A 17,543-nucleotide genomic window follows, 5' to 3' on the forward strand; every position below is an offset into this window, starting at 1 on the left:
TGGCACCAGAGCTCTTTCTCACAAAACTACAATTCCCAGGGTTCCCTAGCACTGAGCCAGGGCAGCTAAAGCGGTCTCAAACTGGATTATTTCTGCAGTGTGTCTTGGACCCAACTCAGGCTGCATCTTCACTCCAGACTCCAGAGACAATCCAGTTTCATACCGTTTTAACTGCCATGGCCCAGTGCTATGAAATCCTGGGAATTGTAGTTTGTTGTCACACCAGTTTGCTGAGAGGTTAAATGTCTCCGAAAACTACAATTCCCAGGATTCCCTAGCACTGAGCCATGGCAGTTAAAAGGGTGTCAAACTGGATTATTTCTGCAGTGCGGTTGCAGCCAAACACGTTTCTATTTGGCACAAAGCTTCCTGGACCCTCTTCATGTCAAAATAAACATCTTAAAAGTATTAGAAGGGCTGAAAGATTCTTTGGTTGGTTTTAATGGTAATTTTGAGAATTGAAATAAGTTCCAACTATTTTTATTCAATTAGGGCTACGTTTCATTGCCATATTAAGATTCTGGGGACTTTTTGGGGATTTTGACTGAATATTTGGTGAGATACGGGGGGATTTGGTGAGTTTTGGGCCAAACGTTTGGGGAATTATCTTTGAGGCTTGTTGGCAACACTGGACTATCATGCAGACAGGGCTGTTTCCTCCTGAATAGAAATGCTTGGCACCAGAAGCGTTTCGAATCATGGCGCTTCTTGCATGAGGAGACCGAGTCTGAGGATGGTCCCCTTAACTATTATCATTATCATTATTATCATCATTATAATTTATATTATATAACAATAGTAATAATAATACATTTTTATGAAGAGGATGATGATGATGATGATGATAAATTTGGAATAATGGGACATCTTGGAGAAGGGAACCGTCTAAAGATTAAATTATTATTATTATTATTATTATTATTAAATATATAATAAACTAATAATAATAAAATATATATTTTAATAAAAGCAATGATATAATTATATACAGTACTATAACAACAATAATAATAAATGATGATGATGATGATGATGATGATGATAATTTTTATTTCTATACTCCTCAAGGCTCCAGGCAGAGTATAGCCACACAATTTAAAAAGACATAAACCCACAGCTAAAGTTTATGTTTCATATACCATATACCCACATGCCCTGGATATACACACACACACAATATTTCCATGTGTTCCTTATGTAAAGGCGAGTGGGTTCCTGTTTCTTACAGGTACGATTTCAGATACAGACTCGTAGCTCTCAAAAAGTTGGATCGTTTATGAAAACTTGAATGTCGAATACAGCTATGAACTCGGTTTGTGTAGGTTTAGCTACAGTTTGTGTGTGTCTTACCTTCCCCTCCTTCTTTCCAAGTCACTGCTATCTCACACAGCTTTTACAAACATTGCTATGCCCATCTTGAAGGAAGAAGCAATTCTGTCTCTGTGGCCATGTTCTGGAAGAATTTCTTCATGACGTTTTGTCAGCCTCTTGTGGCTGGCATCTTCAGGGAAGACGCTGGCGAAACGTCAGGAAGAAACTCTTCCAGAACATGGCCAGAGAGCCAGAAAAACCCACAGGAAACGATGGATGCCGGCCATGAAGGCCTTCTACTTCACAGCAAAGTGATCGCTCAGATCCCATTATCCATGTCTTTACCGCCTGCTTTAAAAGGGGACAGATTCAATTCAATAGGAGCGGAACCCACAGTGAACAATTCAAACAATATGTCAGTGATGTAAGATGTTTATTAGTTAAGGATATAAAAAGTCACTGTTACCAAAAAAAAAAATCCAAATGGGCATTTTACACAATCAGGAGTAAGTATATCTGATTGGCCAAAATAGGAGGTTGATGGAGCAAAAACAAAGTTGGTGTCAGGCATGGGAAACTTTCAACTGAACAGCGTCTATTCTGATTAATGGCAGGCATGCCTAAAGAACTGAAGGTATCCTGGACACCTGTATGGTGCAAATGCCATCAATAAAGAGACATCAGAGATAGCTTTAAACTGGTCAAGGAAAAAAAATGCAAGATTAAGATCTTCTTACCCAAACCCATGCATGCTTGCTCAGAAGTAAGTCTCAGTTGTTCAGCAGGTGTGCATCCAAGTAAATGCACACAGAAAGGCAAGCTTTTGAAAGAACGCATAAAACGTTTAAGACACTTGTCTCCTGTCTTACTAAAAGCATGGGTGCAGTGTTTAAAAACTTAAAATAAGATAAGGGAATTTTCATGAACAGCAATATTGATTCTAGTCCAAAGGCTGCACAAATGTTTGCAGTGAATTTCACCTGGGTCAAGCAGTGATAACTACACATCTGCCGACCTGAAGACAGGTAATTTTGCTACCATGATCAGCAGATAGGAGCGTGAACTGCTCCAAGAAACTTCAGTCAACTCTTAAGTCAAGAGAACGATTATTAGGCCTACAGCTCATTAAAAACAGCACCGCTAATTGCATTAAGTGAATAATGGTGCCCAGTCTGTGCTGAAAGTGTCTTGTAAAGTCAAGTCATATCTGAAAGATTCATTTTGGCAAAATTCCTAAGAACCAGCCTTGCCAACAGCCTCAGCCAGAAGGAGACTGGAAGCAACTCACTCAGGCCTTCCTTGGCTAAAGACTAAAGGGATCATTGCCTGAGGCAGCCCTCTCCCCAGCCTTCCTGCCTACCTCCATTCCTTTTAAAAAGCAGACACCAAATCCTGAATTGAGAGATCTCCACTCTTCCTCTGTTATGGTGGCAACTGGTGGCACAGCTGATCTTCCCCAAGGGTTATCTGCAGACGTGCACAACTGGGCTTTTGGCATTATTGTCAGCCTTTCAAACACAATTTGGAAAGCCAAAAAGCACACAAGAGATCTGACTATGGCCAAGATCAGTACTACAGTGTGGTATAACAGTTTAGAACTACACTACATTTGTCCTCTCAACCACCTCTCAATGGTTACAGCATCCGCTGAGATCTACTGGAATCCTCCACAACTCACAGCGGACCTCTGTGCCATCCAGAGAATTGGGGATCCCCCTATTGCCCCACCATGCCTTCAGCCTTCTTCCCATTCCATTAATCTGCTCCAGAAGGCTGAAAAACTTTCTGGAGGAGTTTTTTTTTTAATGTCACAGTGGGCTCCAGTGGGAAGGGAATAAAGTCCCAATTCCACTGGTGTTGGATGCCAAAGTGCTCATGGCCAGGGAACCCTCTTTGCTGAGGAGCCTAACAAACCATTGCTGCTGTCTCCAACAGGATCCCTGCCTATGCATGCCAGATCACCACTACAGGTTTTCAAGGGGGGCATTTCTTCAAGTTTAACTCAATGCATTGGCAAGAAAAAGAAAAGAGCTGAAGCAATTTTGTTTGCATCTAGGCTTGGCTCAATGTGGCAGAGTAATGACTGCTAGTGCTTTTGGCAACTTACGTTTGGGACACTTTGATTTAAAAAAACACCCTTGTTTAAAAAGCCATTGTCTGACCCACACAGCTGGTTTCCCCGAGTGGCAAGTTCTCACAGGATTGGGGGCACTTCTGCACACAAGGTTCCTTTTCGGTGCTGGTGAACATTTATAGCCAGCGTGTACAGTACTTTCCACTCTTCATCAGGAACTCTGCTTAGTCCAGGGGGCTGTTTGGACCAGTCCACTGGGCTAACTTGTCCTTTTCAAACTCTGTTGCAATCTTTAAGGCAGTGCTGCTAAGGGAGACCGATTGCATATTGCAAATAATGGAGACCACCACACCACGGGGGGGACCCGGCAAGAGACCCCTTGTAACTTCAGATTCAAATTCTTCAGGAAGAATGAGAAGGACGCTACTAGCACCCACTGCCCCACCGGTGTGGAAGGCGTGGTGACGCTGGTGCCTGCAGAAACCGCACACTTGCTTGTTTTCCGCAACAAACCAAGCCAGCCCATATTTACCATCTTTGTCCCGGGATGCCTCTGTGTTGGGGGGTGTCCACATCATGGCGATGGTGCTGGGCTTGAGATAGCCAGGCAGTTGTCCAGTGGGAGGGCTTGTCAAGGACCCAAGCTGATAGCCATACAGCATGGCATTCCCAAATTTAAGGAGGTCGCCCACAGTGGACAGGAATCCACCCCCAGCCCACTTGTAGGAGTTGTCCACGTAAGGTGCATTGACCAGCCGGCCTTTCTTGTTGTGGATGTAATACCTGGAAGGGGAGGTGAAAACAATCCTCATTCACAAACAAAAAGAAGCATCTCAGTCCGGCTCCCCAGAAGGTGCATTATAAGTTACTAGGGGTGAGTAAAGTGCAAAGCTTCTGAATATATATATCTATTTGCAGGGCGGTACAACCCTCTTGGGGAGGGTCAATGTGAGCCCCTAACCTCTGATAGTTTCCCACCAGCAAAGCCAGATCTGCAAAGTTTAAGAAAGCAGGAGGGAAAAAACACAAAAGAAATTCAGTAGTCAAGAGGCTAAAATCACCCCACTCAGTGCAGTCAGACAGTAAGTCAATGAGAGTCAGAGAAGACTAACATCTAGAGACTAGGGAAATTCATAGGAAACCACAAGATGGCAGTGCTCTCTCAGACATCACTCCCAACAGTGCAGAAGCATCACACCACATTCTGCACCCTGCTCCCACCCTTTTGCTTGGATTGGAACAGTATGTCAATAGTCCCATCACTTTCCCCTAGTGCTAACACTGAGGCCAGAATCAAGTGGATTCAGTAGGATCCCATTGCTTCCACCAGAATTGGGGACATGGGGCATTTCTGCAAGATTTTAGAGTTCTTCTGGGCCATTTTTAGCCACAGCCTTTTTAAAAACAGGGAGTGACATTTCTTGGCCATTTCCTGCTGCCCAAAAATGTCTCTTCTGGCACAAAAAAAGCCCTGAGATGCCCCAAAGCATAGCTTCTCACAAATACCAGAGGGAATGGGTGTGTGTGTGATTATTTCTGAAGGGTGTGTGACCTTCCAAGGTCTTCAAGGGAGCTAATTCAGCCCCTACTCTCTCAGACTTGTCTACCTTGTTATAAAGAAACTTCCATGCTCAGGAGGACATAGACAAAACAAATGAGCAACAATTCTGGCAGGCCTAGAGGACATGACTGAATGACCATTTACCTCGCTCTGTTGTATATCAGGGGCTCATTATCATCCAGTCCTGTTGTTGACATGTCTAGGTCGCGAAATATTTGCAACATGTAGTCTGTGAATTTCTGACCCGCGGCTCTCTCCACAACAGCACTCAGAAGGGTAAATCCATGAGTTGAATACAAGAACTGACTACCTTGAGAGAAGAAAGGCTAGTATGACACACTGTTTATGTTACACACAAACGCAGCAGGTTAGCCAAGGTCTACCTTAGTCTTGATGTGGTTGTTATGTGACTTCAAGTCAACTCTGACTTTGGCTACCCTCTCTTGATGTTTTCTTGGCCAAATTTATCCAAAGGATGCTTGACACCACTGCCTTCCTCTGAAAGTGAGAAAGGGTGAATTGCCCAGGAACACTCAGGGGATCTCCATGGGATTGAAACCCTAGTCTCAAGCCTTTCCAGTCCAGAACTCAGGCCATTAGATATGCTAGATCACAAAATAGTGTTTTCTTGGACGGATTTATTCATAACGAGGCTTGCCATTGTTTTCCACTGAGACATTGGGACTTCCTTTGTTAACTGAGGTATGTCTATACTGATTGCCAGTGGCTCTCAAAGGATGGCACAGTATGCAGTCGAAGGCTTTCATGGCCGGCATCCACATTTTTTGTGGGTTTTTCGGGCTATGTGACCATGTTCTTGAAGAGTTTCTTCCTGACGTTTCGCCAGCATCTGTAGCTAGCATCTTCAGAGAATGCTTGCCTGGAAAAAGTTGGGTATATATATGCTGTGTGAGCCTGGGAATGCAGGAGTGATTTGCATGTGCATTGTTCTGTTGCGGATGGCAGGCCTCAGGCTGGGAGGCTAATGCAAAACGTCAGGAAGAAACTCTTCTAGAACATGGCCACATAGCCTGAAAAACCCACAAGAAATGATGGCACAGTATTTCCCCCATCAATCCCAGCTACAGATTCTCTCCATGCAAAGCAAGGATTCTACCACAGAAGATTTTGAAACCTTGGAAACTGACAGCTGAGATGTATTGCTTTCACACATCAACACTGACAATTGTAAAACTCTGAAAGACCTGTATCACCTCACCTAGGTCTTTGAAAGTTTAGATCAAGGGACACGATTTATATCTTTCTGGATCCTATTACGTTCCATCCCACTCCCACAATTATGTAAATATGCTTTATATTTTAAGGCCTATACTGCAATTGAAGAAATGGATTCATATCTATGAAAGCTCATGTTAAATTAAAAACCAGCTAGTCTTAAAGACACTGCTATATTCCATTCCTCCTCCCCTTCCCCCCTCTTCCTACTTTTTATACCACTGGGCTATAATCTTTCCATCTCTTCAGGTCCCCATGGAAGTGGCCATCACATGTTTCATATAAAATTTACACCTAAGAGGCGGATTTTATGAGGGGAAAACAGCCTGGAAATAAGGACATAATTCACAATAAATATATGAGCAGTGCTTGGGGAACACTAGAATTTGTAGGGAAGTAAATTTTCTTAGCTCTGGAAGAGGCAAGGATGGTTAAATCCTTTGTCCAGCGAAAAGATTTTGTTGAAACAAAAAAGTCACCACAATTCTGACACTTTGCACAGTGGCAACACATCTGCCATAAGGAGGATGGGTCCAGACTACTAGCAACTCACCTGGTTTAAAGAATAAAGGATCATTTTTAAATATATTCAGGGAGTCAATCACATGATCAAATTTCTCTTTCAAATAATACTCTTCCTGCTCAAACTCCCCTTTCTTCTTTCCACTCTTGGTGTTGCTTCCTTCATGTTCTGGCCTGGCTTTGACCGGGTCGTTCTTTTCAGAGTCCCTGTCTTCTTTCTCTTTCTGGGCAGATTTTGTGGAATCCTTTGCAGTCTTAAGGGCTCTGTTGGCCTTTTCTTTCTCTTCCTTAACTTTAGAAATGTCCTTCTCATAGTGACGAATCCCACTTAAATGTGAAGCCAGCAGCCTTGTTGTAACAGTGACCTAGATATCCCACCACCATACACACAAAAAAAGACAATGGCTCAAATTCGTTGTGATGGGAAAACCAGTGCAGGTTACAATTATTACAGCCATAAAGTACGTCCGGTGCTTGGGGTGTGGAGAAGAGAGGCTTGTGCAAATGAAGCCATTTACCAGCTGGCAACTTAACCTCACTATGGTCAACAAAACAATGCATGTGTAAGACATGGGAGAAAGCCTTCTCAGTGGTTACTCGGAGGCTGTGGAACTCCCTCGATCTGCTCCCTTCTTTGTTGTCTTTTTGCTGGCAAGTAAAAACCTTGTCTAATCAGGACTCTAGCCATGGCTGACCACCACTTGGTGTGCCATTTTAATTTGCAATCTGTTTTAATTATTTTAATTTTTAATGTTTTAAAATCAGTGTTTTAATTGAATGTACTCTTTAATGCTTTCTAAACTTATATGTTTCATATGAGTTTATATGTTCTGTTTTATTTATATTATAAGCTGCTCTGAATTTCATTTGGGAGAAAAGCAAGATATAAATAAGTAAATCATAAGTAAACAAGTTGCTAGAGGGAATCCCCACCCCAATAAAAGTATTAACTACCTACATTGGGAATAAAAAATGTCTTGTTTCTCATTGACAAGCATTCTGTTTACCATTCATCATATGCTAGAGGCAACTGACTATATACTTAAGAGTGCCTAGTGATCACGATAGCAAGTAACATTTATGAAAGGTCTGGTATTTACCTTTTTACCTTCATACTCCTTTTCGGGAAATTCTGGAACGTATGTCTGCACTGGAGCATCTAAATCCAGCTTTCCTTCTTCCCACAGCTTTGCCACCGCCACCATAGTTAGAGATTTGCTAATGCTTGCAATGCGTAGGACGGTTTCTGGTTTGCAGAGCACACGGTTTTCCACATCAGCATAACCCATACCTTGAAGGGAACGAGGACATTACTTTTCAGTAGTATCTCAGGCCCTGCAGCTGGAGTTCTGTGACAACCAAAAAATCAAACTGACACAAATGCTTCAAAATACCTCTCTTTTTCCACAGCAGTCCACATGGCTCTTCAGCTGCAGTCGTAATAAAGGCAAAGGACTGAAGAGCACTGAAACACGTTGTTAAGAAGTTGGCTCATCTAGGGCTGCTGCCGTATTGGAGAATTAATGCAGTCTGACACCACTTTAACTGCCATGGCCCAACGCTATGGAATTATGGTATTTTAATTTGTTGTGGCATCAGCGTTCTCTGGCAGAGGATAAATATCTCACAAAACTACTAAACCTATAGCACTGAGCCATAGCTGTTAAAGTATGTCAAACTGCATTAATTCTGCAGTGTAGCTGTAGCTTAGGAAGGCAGACCTATAACTGCTTAGTAAACAATGAAACTGTTTGAAGGTGAAGAATAGAAACTGAAGTAATCAACAAAAAATGTTGGTGGAAATGCCCTGTGTAACAATATACAGACATCAATTAACCAACGTAACAGGGATTCAGTCCATTTCATGAGAGGCATGAAGTCAACTAGCAAGAATAAGTACAAATGATGTGGGAGGGCAAGCATGCAGCTAAAGGGTGGAAGCAAATGCAGGCCTTGCCTCCAATAACAATGCTGCCCTCCACAAAGAAATTAATTTTTTCTTCCATCCCACATTTTCTACATTGCAGATAGTGAGGAATTGAGAACTGTTCATACCTAGGGCACAAACACTCTGGTGTATTGGTAACTCTGCCTGCCCCTTTCCTTTGGATAGTTCAACTGTATTTCTAAATACTCAACTGAAGTTTTAGTTTACTGCAATGCTGGAAATTTGGAGGAGTGAAGGAAAATTGCATTTGGGGACAGAACAGCTATACCTGGGGTAAGGAATTAATGCCGATGTCAGATGGCACTGAAATGCAAGAAATGCAAGGAAATTATAACTAATACAAAAATGGGTATTAACAAAAATATCGAAGATTTATTGTCTTGACAAGTGAAAATAACTTGCTGTTAAGTCAGAGATGTGTATACTTTAGGCTTGACCAGTGGATTTTCCTGACTAGGGGCCGAAGATCCACCAAGAGCAGCTGGATGGAAAAGACGTACACCTGGGATTAAAGGATTCTATGCCCAAAGGTTTGTTCTGAGTACAGTACCTGAACTCAGCAGGACACACAGTCCCTCCACAAAAACACCCACCTGTGGTTACACCAAGCCCTTTTGACATTTTGGACAGACAAGGGAGAGTCATTCTGTTGCTGTTACTTTAAAAACAAAACAAAACTGGGTGTCAGCTGCCCCTGCTGATCCACTAAAAGCCACCCAAGGATCTGCTGGTAGGTCAAGACTTACCTCCTGCCCACCCCCCTTTCTGGGTCACACTACAAGTCAGACCTGCCCAAGCAGAATTAAGGGATGCCACCACCCTTTGCCACACAAACTCCCCACAGAACAAACATCTGGAGTCAGCATCCTGGAATTTCCTGAGAAAGTTGTGCCCGTTTTGTCTCTCATCAACTTTTACGTTCCTTTTCTCACATCCCATGTTTACACAAGAGTTTTCAGGACTTCGGGGTGTGATTTGGATTCACACTGCCACCTTCCCACCCTACACATATTTCAATATTAATTTGTAAATTCACAGTGCATTACAAAATAAATCAGGCTCACCAGAGAGATTTCCCCAACACCACTCCCACGGCTTCTTGGAGATTTTACAGACTCTTTAATTTATTCTGAAGGTAAGGTACAGTGCAGGCAAAGAAGAGTCAGAGACAACATAGAAACAAAACGAATGGTGAAACTTGGCTTTGAGAAGTAGGTGTTCAAAATGGACACAACACTCCCTGGTTTTTAAGGGAAGGGTTTGGGGGAAATTGGAGCAGCGTAAAATTATAGTCATTCATTCAATGCAAAAGGGCCAACCTGGGCTTTTGACACAAGCTAACATTTGCATTATACTGTATCCATGTTTTGAATACAGTCATATATGAATGTTATCCAGCTGTAACTGAGAAGTATGCAGCATTTCCAAAATGTTTTTCTTTGAGGGGAAGCGCCAAAGAGCTGCCACCGCCACCATTTTCCCTCCCAGGCATTAAAAAAGGCCAGAGGTTGCACCATGAGGGACAGAATTCAAGGCGTCAGTGCTTCTTTTAGGCTTTCCTGGACAAATTAAGCTCTCAGCTTTCACCATTCAGAGAAAGGGATGTTTCCCTTTTTGATAAGAGTTGAGGAACAGTACTTACAATGACCTGGTCCAAAACACACTACAGAAACAATTCAGTTTAACTGCCCTGGCTCAGTGCTAGGGAATCCTGGGAATTGTAGTTTATTGTGGCACCAGAGCTCTCTGACAGAGAAGGCTAGATGTCTCACAAAACTACAGTTCCCAGAATTCCCTAGCATTGAGCCAGGGCAGTTAAAGCCATCTCAAACCAGATTATTTCTGCAGTGTGTTTTGGACCTAAGTCAATCCAGGTTTTTTGGGTCAATTTTTTGACTAAAATTTCTAACAATAACAATAACAACAATAATAATGTTTATTTATATTTCCCGCCTCTCCCAAGGATCGAGGTGGGATTACATCAATAAAATAATACAATAATACAAATACAATTGATAAAACACTAATACTGAATTTACCACATTCCTAGTAGTTCTCTAAAAAAACAGTTCATCAGTAGCCAATAATCAGAGTCGAGAGTGGAACATCATCACAAGATTTTATATGGAGTCCGGTGGATAACCCCGCCGGAAGAGATCTGTTTTGAGTGCCTTCTTCGATGAGACAGATCTCTTCTGATAGGCTATTCCATAATTTTGGAACCACAGCTGTAAATGCCCTATGGGAAGTTGTCATTAACCTAGTATTATGATGTTCCAATAAGTACTTCCCTGATGTTCTGAGAGTGTGGGGCGGATTGTGTAAGGAGAGGCGTTCCTGCAAGTAACTTGGGCCCGAGCCATGTAGGGCTTCAAAGGTGATAACCAACACCTTGGATTGGTTCTAGACTTATACATGAGCATATACAGCAATATTCAAAGATATAGTCGTGTTAGTCTGTAGAATCAGTACGTGGAGAGATCTTGTAGCACTTTGAGACTAACAGAAAGAAAGAAATTGGAAGCATGAGCTTTCGTAGACTAAAGTTTACTTCCTCAGATGTATTTGAGGAAGTAGACTGAAGTCTATGAAAGCTCATGCTGCCAATTTCTTTTAGTTAGTCTCAAAGGTGCTACAAGATCTCTCTGCATACATATACAGTATGTAATATGCTATTTGAAACTAGTTAGTTTCAAGCTCTGCTTAAGAATATGTTGTATACCACAAAGCATATGGCAGATGTAGGACTGCAATCCCCACGAACCCTCGCCGTTAGCTGTTCTGGCTGGGGGGTTATGGGAGTTGCAGTCCAACAATACTTGAAGCCTCACACAATCTAAGTAGTGTTTGCAGGACTACAGCATCCAGTTCCTACCAGCAACGTTTACTGGAAAAACAGCAAGAGAGAGAGAAAGAGAGGGAAACACGTGATGGGATAGGATTGCTCCAAAGGTCAGTGAGCAAACTGCCAAGTCCAGAGGCACCATTTGTATGAAATGTAGGCTGATAACTCAGATAACAGAAATCTGAGCAATTCTTGCTTCTCTTTTCTCTCTGCCTCCAGTTCGAAATAGCTACAGAAGGCACACCAGTGAACAACCATCTTTAATCTTCATAACGGTTACAGATCTAACCTTTCTCAATAACCATCTTGGATTAAAGATGCCTTCACAATCAAAGTGTCTGATGTAAAAGGAACATTTATTAACAATACTCACCTTCTGCCCATACTTCTTTTCCGTCGACAGAGACTCCGATCACGATCCCAGGGGCTCCCACTTCATCCTATTGAAATAAAATAACATTTTGGTTTTCTCTAAACAGGCAGGGGAAGGTGTGAACCATTAAATCTTCAGGGGAAAATAAGTATGCATACTATAAAAGCACCAGATCCTGGCTGGTCTTGGAAAGAAATCAGGGTTAGCCCTGGTTAATCCTTGGAAGGGAGGCCACCAATGCTGTTAGACTATGGCCTGTTACAGACTGCCAAAATAAAGCTGCTTCGAGTCTCTTTGGAGGCATGCTGTTTAAATGATGCATGCATCCTAAGAATGCAGAACCTGCACCAAAGCTGCACTCCAGTGCTTAGGAATGGAGTGTGGCTTTGGCGCGACCTCCGTACTCATAGGACCCATGCATCATTTAAATAGCATACCTCCAAAGAGATCCGAAGCAGCTTTATTTTGGCAGTCTGTAACAGGCCAAAATTTCAGAGGAAGGAACCGGCAAAGCCACCTCTGAGGATCCCTTGCCTAAGAAAACCCTATTAAGTTCATGGGGTCACCATAAGTGGACAGAGAGAAACATCCCCTTGGAGGAAACAAACTCTGCATATGCCCAGCAAGATCATGTTGCCATTCACCCCTTTAAAGCATCTGGGGAGAAAGTAAACTCTGCATAAGCCCAGAGTACTCTTTTGTACATATGCAACAAACAAATAAATGAAATAACATTCAAATTGTACCTGTATTTGCTAAGGAGCATTTTTAAAGATACCTTTGGTGGTGCTGGGGAGTCCCATGGGGCTGCATATGTTTAGGGGGCGATTTGATAAGATCGAGGCGGCTTACATCGATAAAGTCCTTACAATACAATAAAATAAATCCCACTATCCCCTCTCTCCTTAAAACAAATCAACATAATAAATACAACATAACAGTGTGTGTGTGTGTGTGTGTGTATCTCTCTGTCTGTGTATATATGTGTGTATATATAAAAGTGTGTGTGTGTGTGTGTGTGTGATATATGGACATACCAAAGCAAATGTACTTTCCCATAGGGAATCACAGGAGAATATTTGCCCATAGGGAAGCACAGGGCAAGTATTCAATGTATCCAAGTAGGGTTTCCCTATGGGCAAGTGCTGTCACTTATTTCAGTATGCCCCATATGTTCCTCTCTATACATGGGAAATGCCCTCTGCGTATGCTCAGGAGCTCTCTTTCCTTGCTCCCACCTTGACCCTTCGCAGAAGGTCCCTGCTGGCGGTCGCGGGCCCTTCCGAAGCCCCCTTCGTCCCCCCTCTTCTCCTCCTCTGTCCCTCTGTCTCCTGCCCGGCCTCGTCGTCCCCACCGCGGGAGGCCCCCACCGCGCCACGGCCGCCAACCCAGCCCCGCGCCCAGCCGCCGCCACCGAGGGAACGGAGCAGGAGGAGAAGGGGTCCGCGCCACGGAGCCCCGAGGAGGGCCCTCCATTAGCGCCCACAAGCCCCGCAGCATGGCCCCGCTCAGGGAGGGCCAAGACCGGGCCTCCGACGCCACTTGAGGCCTAGGCTCAGGCTTCAGGCCTCGTAGCAGTAGTAGGCCCCGCCGCGTTGCAGGAGACGCGCCAGGCAGGAGCAGCTGAGCACCGGCGGAGCAAAAACACGCAGGCAGGCGGCGGGCGCTAGGCCAGTGTATCGCCAGCCGAGCGCATCGAGATGGAAAGGGCAGCAGGAGGAGAGAGTGAGCAGGAGGATTGTATCTATGTCTGTATCTAAGATAAGTGTGTGGTGTATAATACACACCACACACACTATATAACCGCAAAATAAATAATTCACACAGATTATGAATTAAAAGTGCACATACACACACGCACCAATATATGTACCAGTGTAATGTCTGAATGAAAGTTAAGGTTGGTATAACATGCCTAGGAATCAAGATCTCTCTGTGTGTATATATATATCTCTACACACAGCTTTTGAATTAAATGTGTACAAGAATATATAGTATATGTAGTTTTGTAACATGTAAATGTGCGTTTTACTTTTAAGGTTTGTATTTTTAACATTACTTTTAATTAATAATTGTGTGTGTGTGTATATAATATTATATACACACAACACACACACATACATAATATATCACCACATCAGAAAAGGGTTAAGATGTGATTGATAGCTCCGTTAAATATTTGAGGGTTGAAAATGAGGGGGAGCAAGCTTGTTCTGCTGCTCCAGAGAATAGGACACCAATGGAGCAATAGATGCAAGCTCCAGGAAAAGGGATTCCACCTCAACATTAGGAGGAAATTCTGACAGTCTAGGGTATTCCACCAAGGGAACACACTGCTTTCAGGAGTTGTAATGGAGTAGCCTTCCTCAGTAGAGGTATTTAGAGAGCGAGAGGCGAAAGGGTGTAATACGGGCGGATGGAGGTGGAGATGGAGTTTCAGTGAGAAGACTAGGGAACGTGTTATTATCGGGGAGTGGTATATCTTTTTATGGTTTTCTTTCCTCCCTCCCTCTTTCTCTTCCCTATTCTTCGTTTTGTTCCCTCCTTTGTATTTTTGTTTGCTATGCTTTCTCTATCTTCTCTCTCCTCCCTTTTTCTTTCCCTTTTTCCTGTTCTTTTTTAATTCTTTTTTTCTCTTTTCGCTCTTTCCGTTTTCATATCACGCTTTTTGGTATCCGTTTTTTTTTATTTTTTTTTTTTCTTACTTCTTCCCTTTCTTTTTTTTTTCCCGTTTTACTTTATTGCGGCGAGGACCTTGGGGTCTCTTCCACCCTAGGTGATTCTATATTTCCTTACACGCACACAACATAAAAATATGTGTGGTGGTAATATATAATATATGTATACACATACATATATGTGTGTGTGTATATATATACATAGATTTATATGTTATATATATACACACACACACACACACACACATATATATGTATACACACAGAGAGAGATTATGAAAATTTAGATATATGTAACATTTAAATGTGCGTTTTAAATTTTTGAAATCTATACCCTTTTCACTCTCTCTCACACACAGTGCCTCTTATCCCTAACCCTCTCGGGTGATTCAAGAGGATGTCATGATCTATAGTGTCAAACGCCGGTGAGAGGTCCAGTAGCACCAACAGTGCCCCTGTCGATGCCCAGACGGAGGTCATCAGCTAAGGCGACCATGGCAGTCTCAACTCCAAATCCCGTCCTAAAGCCAGTTTGAAATGGATCAAGTTGATCGGTTTCCTCCAAGACAGCTTGGAGTTGAAGAGCAACCGCTCTCTGGATCACCTTGCTCAGAAATGGCAGTAAAGAGACTGGCCTGTAGTTCTTCATATCCAGGGGGCAAGGGAAGGTTTTTTCAGGAGCAGTCTAACTGCTGCTTCCTTCAAACAAGATGGAACATGACCCTCTAATGGTGATGTTCCTTAAGATGATGTCCCTTAAGAACACCCCATGAAGGGCAAAGGGTTGAGAGGGCAGGTTGTTTTCCTCACTCAGCCAAGGAGCTTGGTAGAGGTGTAGCACAGCATCCCAAAAATGTGCAAAGCAGTGTGTTTCATTTCACACCCGTCTTTGTGTCCAAGTGTGTACTGAACTATCCATCTGGGCCCTGGGCCAGAAACCCCCCCAGCCAGAAAACCCAACAAACCCCCCCAACCCCTTCCAGATGTGGGATCAAATTCAGAGCAGCTGGGATCCATTTTGGCATTTGTTGTTTTAATTCTCATTACTATTTTCCCAATAAAACAGAACCATTTATCATGCGCCAAAGTAATCCAAACCAGGCCTGGATTCACTTAGTGGGACTTTATAAACATTGGCAGATTATGTGCGATGACAAAACCGCGTGCGGCGTTTCCTCTCCCTATATTTTTCCTATATATTTCCCTATATTGGGGAAAGTTTTTAAGGCAGGTGATGGGGTGCTGTCATATTGTTTTATCTGTGTTATAAGCATTTTTAAACTTTTAAATTGGATTTTTAGAATTGAATTTGTTTTAGTTATTGTAGTAATTTAATTCTATTTTAATATACTATTTTGTATGGTTTTTAACTATATGGTGTTTTTTTTAATGTTGTAAGCTGCCCTGAGTCCCAGCTTCAGGAGAAGGGTGGGATATAAATAAATACAATAATAATTTATTAGGCTCCCCAATTTGTCCTGCTGCATTCCTTAGCAACCTGGGAATTACGCTTCTAATTCCAAATAAATGTCTTTAGGTTTCACGAATGCAACAATTTCATTCTCATAGTGGATTTCTTCCTTGGATTCTTGTTCAGTTCAGAGGAAGGAACCAGCAAAATCACCTCTGAGTATCTCTGGCCTACGAAAACCTTGGGAAAATATAAGTCGAGAGGTGACTGGAAGGCATGCGCATACGCATATGCAGAGAGTCAACTCTCCAAAATCCTCCAGCCAAAGAAAAGGTAATTTTAGCAAGCTCTGGGTTTTCTTTCACCAAACATCTTGGACTGGGCCTGAGATGGACCCAGACAACTTGGGTGATGACTAACACAAGGAGATGGCACTGTCCAGTGTAGGGCTGGATAAGGGTCACTTTCATGGGTTGGCTTCCTACCCATAGTGGACAACCTCTTAAATTTGGGGATGCCATGCTCTACGTCAGCGACTCCCAAACTTTTGTCCTCCAGATGTTTTGGACTTCATCTCCCAGGAATTCCCGACAGTTGGTCAAGCTGGCTGGGGCTTCTGGTAGGTGAAGTCCAAAACACCTGGAGGACCAAAGTTTGGGAACCACTGCTCTACGTATAACAGCTTGGCTCCTTGACCAGCCCTGCCCTTGAGCCTCCAAGATCTCCATCTAGACCAGCAATCCCCAAACTTTGGTCATCCAGGTGTTTTGGACTTCAGCTCCCAGAATTTCCAATAGTTGGTCAAGCTGGCTGGGGCTTCTGGGAGGTGAAGTCCAAAACACCTGGAGGACCAAAGTTTGGGAACCGTTGCTCTACATCAGTGGTTCTCAACCTTCCTAATGCCATAACCCTTTGTTGTGGTGACCCCCAACCACAAAATTATTTTCGTCTCAGTTCCTAAGACCATTGGAAATATGTGTTTTCTGATGGTCTTAGGTGACCCCTGTGAAAGGGTCGTTTGACCCTCAAAGGGATCACGCCCACAGGTTGAGAATCGCTGCTCAACATCTATCAGCTTGAGTCCTTGACAAGTCCTTCCCCCGGGCCTCCAAGATCTCCATGTAGACCAGCGATTCCCAAACTTTGGTCCTCCAGATGTTTTGGACTTAAATTCCCAGAAGCCCCAGCCAGCTTGATCAACAGTCAGGGATTCTGGGAGGTGAAGTCCAAAACATCTAGAGGACCAAAGTTTAGATGATCATCCCCAGCAAGGATATGTCCAGCCTCTTTTTGGAAACCTCCAAAGGAGGAGACCTCACCATTTCAGACCATTAGACCTGAAACTATAGTTCTGGGCCATCCGTTCCCTTGCTGAACCATTCACTGTCAAAAAGTTCCTTCTAATGGCTAGTTGAAATCTACCCTCCTGTAATTTCACACTATTAGACCTGGTCCTATCCTCTGGGGCAGAAAACAACCTTTCCCCGCTCCTCTCTGGGTCAGCCCTGGAGGCATTTAAAGAGGTCCACAATAATAATAATAATAATAATAATAATAATAATAATAATAATAATAATAATAATA

At 43.0% G+C, this 17,543-nt stretch overlaps 3 protein-coding genes across 4 annotated transcripts in view; 1 reads left to right on the forward strand and 2 right to left on the reverse strand.

Moving 5' to 3' along the window:
* MINDY2 (MINDY lysine 48 deubiquitinase 2) overlaps positions 1–17,543 on the forward strand; it is a 689,230-nt gene that overhangs the window by 489,263 nt on the left and 182,424 nt on the right. The gene's annotated exons all lie outside the window — the stretch shown is intronic.
* Positions 1–17,543, reverse strand: part of MYO1E (myosin IE) — a 568,767-nt gene that overhangs the window by 384,364 nt on the left and 166,860 nt on the right. The window lies entirely within an intron of this gene.
* LACTB (lactamase beta) lies at positions 1,728–13,258 on the reverse strand (the record flags this gene model as incomplete). Its single annotated transcript, XM_042471772.1, has 6 exons — positions 1,728–4,168; positions 5,091–5,256; positions 6,736–7,069; positions 7,805–7,995; positions 11,871–11,937; positions 13,109–13,258. Coding segments are annotated over 6 exons (1,467 nt in total), but the record flags the coding sequence as incomplete, so codon positions are not given.

This window comes from Sceloporus undulatus, chromosome 6 (assembly GCF_019175285.1).
Source record: "Sceloporus undulatus isolate JIND9_A2432 ecotype Alabama chromosome 6, SceUnd_v1.1, whole genome shotgun sequence".
NCBI lineage: Eukaryota > Metazoa > Chordata > Lepidosauria > Squamata > Phrynosomatidae > Sceloporus > Sceloporus undulatus.